Source organism: Silene latifolia, chromosome X (genome assembly GCF_048544455.1).
Source record: "Silene latifolia isolate original U9 population chromosome X, ASM4854445v1, whole genome shotgun sequence".
Lineage (NCBI taxonomy): Eukaryota > Viridiplantae > Streptophyta > Magnoliopsida > Caryophyllales > Caryophyllaceae > Silene > Silene latifolia.
The window spans coordinates 33,697,603-33,703,347 of record NC_133537.1 but is presented as its reverse complement, the minus strand read 5'-3'; the positions used below and the strand labels follow the sequence as shown (position 1 = coordinate 33,703,347).

General features: G+C 39.0%; 1 protein-coding gene across 1 annotated transcript; it reads right to left on the bottom strand.

The window, feature by feature from the left end:
- Nucleotides 1-4,471: 4,471 nt before the first annotated feature.
- Nucleotides 4,472-4,993, bottom strand: LOC141617165 (uncharacterized). Its single transcript, XM_074434350.1, has one exon. The coding sequence runs from the start codon at nucleotides 4,991-4,993 to the stop codon at nucleotides 4,472-4,474; it is 522 nt and encodes a 173-aa protein (XP_074290451.1).
- Between the last annotated feature and the right edge of the window lie 752 nt (nucleotides 4,994-5,745).

Genomic DNA, 5,745 nt, shown 5'->3' with positions numbered 1-5,745 from the left:
ACAAGTGTTCCTCGAGACAAAATAAAATAAGATAAAATTCAACAACTAATTAGCAAACAAAACCGTGCTCCCCTGCAACAACGCCAAAATTTGATAGGCTATCGCACACCTATGCAAAAATAAATACCCTAGACACAAATGAATGTAGTAGGAAGGGGTCGAATTCACATAGAGACGGTAGTTGTAAATTAGTTGTTATGGAGTGAATTTTATCTTGAGTCGATGAGGTTGATTGATTGATTTGATTTATGTTGATGTAAAAACAATAATAAAGAAAGAGTCTAGGGAAGCCGGGTCACACATAAAAATATATGTAAATGTTTTATGTCAAACTCGGATTAGATAGTAATGATAATTGTTTAGGCTTAAAGACACCCACCTATCGATATTAGTGTCAACCATAGACCGGGTCCTAGAGAAACTCTCATTTATGACTAGGTCGTCCTACTACACATGCTTAGGCTAATTCATTTTCGTGCCTCTCGACTTATAAAAATGAATTAACAAATTTAATCAAAGACTGTGATCAAGAATCAAAGATTAACAATAAGGTACAAGCATGTTATAGAAATTATTATGTGATCACTAAACATTCTAATTTAGCATGTTACAAATACTTTTTATGCATGGCTCCCTTTATCCCCTAGATAAGATATACTACTCTTAGCTTGCATTATTCAAATTAAGCTAATGATGGACAAAATGATAAACATAATGATAAAGAAATAATACTAGAAATAAATTACCTCAACAATGGAAATGGAATTGGAATTGAAGAACAATGCAAAAGGAAATAACTTGGAAATGAAATTGTAATTTGTAATACTTAAAGGAAATGATAACAAACTAATGAAAACTAAACTACACTAAGCTAATCTAACTACGGAAGTTTAGAGAAAATTCTATGTGGAAAATGTGTAGGATGTATGTGTAAGAAGTGTTGAAGTCTACACCTTTATATAGGAAATGAGAGGTGAAACTTAGAGTAAATACAAGGGGTCAACCCCAAGTATTTTCTCTTAATTTTTTGATTAATTACCAAAGGAATCCTAAGTGAGCTATTAACTCAACTTCAATCCCCCGGTTAAATGCTTACTGAGCATCCTAAGAGCATCCAATGAACATCCCAAAGCTTGCTTCAAATTCCAAGGGGATTCAAAGTTAGCCACTAATCCCATCTTAATTCACCCAGTTAAATGTGATATTAGCATCCAAAGCTTCACTAAGCATCCAAAGTTTCCACCTTTGTTGGACATCAAATCTTGGGCTTGACTTTGCATAAGACCTTATTTTGCATTTCTCATTTTAATCCATATCTTTATGCATGCAAATCCATGTAACACTTCAAGGTTGGTCCAATGTTTGCTTCTTTACTTAGCCTTGCTTCTAGTTACTTGCACAAGTGATGGAATAAGCTTCTAAAAGCTCAACTTCCTATAAAATGTGACAAAACATGCAAAGACAACTAGAATACAACATTAGCTCATAAAATCACTAAGGTTAGTGCAATAATCATATAAACTTGAGCTAAAATATGGGGTAAAAGCATATATAAAATGGACACATCAACATTCCAGCCCGCTCTAATATGGATGCAATATACTTCTTCTGGGATAAAAATAGACCGTTTTGACAGTGCTTGACTGAGATTCCCAGAAAATAACTCAAAGACCCAAGGTCCTTCATTGAAAACTTAGAACCGAGACGAGCCATAAGAGACTTGAGTAAGGTGTCCGAAGAGGCGGTGAGAATTATATCATCCACGTATAGAAGTAAGTAAGCCATATCATTGAAGCGAGTGCGGTATATGAAGAGAGAGTGATCACACTTACTTTGGACAAAACCGAGCTGAGCCACAAAGTCAGCAAATCGTTGATACCAAGCTCTTGGAGCTTGCTTGAGACATATAACGACTTACGTAAGAGACACATGTGAGATGGAAATCGGGGGTCACGATATCCAACAGGTTGATGCATATAAACCATTTCATTGAGATTCCCATGGAGAAACGCATTTTTGACATAAGGTTGATGAATAGACCATTTTTGAGAAAGAGCCAAGCTTAACACAATACGAATGGTAGCCATTTTAACGATTGGACTGAACGTTTTGCCACAATCTATCCCAACCTGTTGAGTTTTGCCATCACCTACAAGACGAGCCTTATACCTTTCAAAAGAACCATCATATTTAAACTTATGACGAAAAATCCACATAGACCGTATAACATTCACATTAGGTGGACGCGGGACTAACTCCCATGTCTTATTTCTAATTAGAGCATTAAATTCGTCGTCCATAGCCAATTTCCAATACGGGTCTTTAAGAGCTGAAATGGGTGTCCGAGGCAGTGGGGAAATCGTCATAGCGGTGTTAAGATTAAACCGGGGGTTGGGTTTTCGAATACCTTGGTCACCACGAGTGACAGCTTTAGAAGCTATGGGGGCTGCTATGGGCGAAGAATGGCTGGTGTGTGGTGTATAAGATGCTAATGGTGGGTTTATAGGGGAGGCAGTAGGAGGGGAGGTCAGGCGTGTTGTTAACAGAGGAGAAACTGGGGAAACCGGGTCTGTGGCTCGGTTTAGGTCGAAGGAGGTGTCGTTGATTTAGGTAAGTGAGACAAAACATACGGGGATACATCGTCACTGAGAAAATCATAAGGTCGAGAGTCAGGGTTTGAAAACCGAGAGAAAAGGAATTTGGATTCATCAAATATGACGTGACGACTAATGGTAATTTTCTTGGACTTGATGTCATAACATTTATACCCGCGATGGTGTTCAAGATAAGCAAGGAAGACACAAGGAAATGATCGAGCTTGAAGCTTATGAATGGTGGTCGACGGGATGAGGGGATATCATAAACAACCAAAAACTCTAATGGGTGTAAGACGGATTTTTGTTGTAAAGCATAAGAATGGGTGTGACATAGTCATTTAGAATACTTGGGAGAATGTTTAACAAGTAGGTTGCCATCATCAACGCATGATGCCACATAGACGGGGGGACAGAACTGTGGAGAAGTAAGGTACGAACAATGTTATTAGTGGATCGAATTTTACGCTCGACTTTTCCGTTTTTAGGAGAAGTGTGCGGACAAGATAGCCTAAATGAAAGTCCATTTTTAGCAAATAAATCCCAAAATTGTCCGTTGTCAAATTCTTTTTCATTGTCGCATTGAATAGTTTTAATTTCCCGTTCAAATTGAGTACGAATATAATTTTGAAAATTTATAAACGTTTGGTAGACTTGAGATTTGTGAGCAATAGGAAAAGTCCACAAAAAAAAATTGTAAAGTCATCTAAAAATAAAACTTAGTAGCGGTGTCCCGAGGAACTAAGGACCGGAGAGGTCCAAAGATCGGTATGAACGATGCCAAAAGGCAAATTGGTGTGTGATGTAGAAGGCAAAAAAGGTTATTTTATTATTTTTCCAAGTGAACAAGCATGACAAATATGAGTAATAGTTGACATATTACAATTAATCAAAATATTACGTCTAAGAGAATTGAAAACCGGAGCTTCGGGATGTCCTAAGCGATCATGCCACAAAGACGGAGCAAGAGCAGTAAACGAAGCTTGAGGAGGGGCTGGCTTGACACTTGTAACCGGATTCAACTCACCCCGACTATCACACCTCATGAGACCTGTCCCCGTCATGTAATCCTTCACACAAAAAACAAATGGGTCAAATTCGACACTAACGGAATTATCAGTGGTAAATTTGCGGACCTACACTAAGTTTTTGACAATTTTGGGTACATGAAGCACGTTATTAAGGTTTAATGGGGGATTTGGTTTGGGTAAAACAGTGTGGCCAGACCCGTTTATTGGCATGTATTGACCATTTCCGACAAGTATTCCATTACTAATTCTCTTATTAACAAATGAAGAGAGTTTACTTGCGTCCGACATCATGTGAGATGTAGGGCCAGACCCTTTCTTTTTATTCCAAGATTTATTGGACTTGTTTTGAGTAGTAGCAGGAGGACGACCAAGGATTGACTCACCATCACCCGTGTTCTTGGCAAGCATGGCAGCAGGCATGCCAGTGGCTTCTTGTTTCACCAGCCCTGCCTCCTCAAGCGTGAACATTAGGGATGGCAATGGGTAGGGTTTGGGCCGGGTCCACCCAGACCCGGAGCCGAGATTATTTTCCTTTTGGACCTGTACCCGACCCAGACCCGCGAGGGTCTAAAATTTGAGGACCCATACCCGGACCCTATGGGTGAGGGTCGGGTCTGGGTCTATCCGCGGGTCTGAGTTTCAGCCACTTTAATAGAAGGATTAACAGCTATGTGGTCTATAATATTAAAAAAAAAATTCATACTACTTTAACATTATGAGTTTATTAATCTCTATTGTACACTACCAAATCCAATATACATAACAAAGAAATTAAGAAAGACAAAGAAGACCTAAATTAATTTTACGTCCAAATACATGTGAAGAATCAAACTCGGAACCCTAAAATCAATACCGTACTTGATAGCCGTCTCCATCTGATCGTCGGTTGCTTTGGCGAATTATGGTACCTACACCATTATAAGCCGCAGATAAACCAGAAACCAATTGAAGAACGAGATGACTATCACTTACCAGAGAACCAACATTCTTGAGTTGATCAGCAATGCTCTTAAGACGTTGGCAATAATCAGACGCATTCGCAAAATCGTCCATGGAAATATGCGAAAATTCTTGCTCGAGAGTGACAGCCCTAGAATGTTGATTATCATGAAAAATATTCTTTATTCGATCCCAACATTCTTTGGCTGTCGAGTTATCCTCAACAATGGTTTCGAGAAGATCGTTGGTAACAGTTGCGTAAATCCATTGAAATACCGTTGCATCAATCGTCTCCCATAACTCTTTATCATCCTCCGGTGCAGGGCCAACGGATTTACCCTTTGATGGAATGCTGTGTTGAAGCACGCGAGTGGACTTGGCGTGGTTCGTGAAAAGGGCAACCCACAACGGATATTGATCATTATCCATGCCGAGAGTGACGGAGATGTGATTGCGGATGTTAGCCACGCCCAAGGATGGGTGAAATGTAGAGGAAGAAGAAGATGATGATTTATTGTCAGGCGTGGTGACGTGAGGTCAGTATGGTGACGAGAGGCCGGGAAGGAGAAGGTCGTGTAGAGACGATGGCTAGGGTATAGCGGAAGCGAAAGAAGGATCGATTTGCCCTAGGAAGCTGATACCATGTAAGAATATATTTCTTGAGTATTATTCAATAAAGAGAAGAGTACATATATAATACTAAGAGAAGAACCTAGCCTAATATAAATGATTACAGTTGCTCAAAATACCGATACAAGATATGCCAATATACACAAAATGTTCATACAATATTTATTATCTAACAATTATGGTACGAAATTCTTATATCTATCTCTAACATTTTTTTCCTTTAATTTTCCTAATAGCTTAATGTATTTAATTTGTAACGAGGTACGATTATATATTTGTCTTTAATATTTCACGTTTGTCTCTAACGGTTTATGTTGTTGTATGTAGGGATGGCAGTGGGTCGGGGACCCGACCCAGACCCTGAGGGTCGGACCTTAATGGGTCATGTATGGGTCTCATTTTTTCAAACCCAATGGGTATGGGTCGGGTATGGGTCTTAAGAAAATATTTCGGGTCCGGTTCCGGGTCTAAGTTATGAGACCCATACCCGACCCTTAGAACCTTTATTATAAAATAAAAAAATCAAAATCACAACTTTTCTGAATTCATAC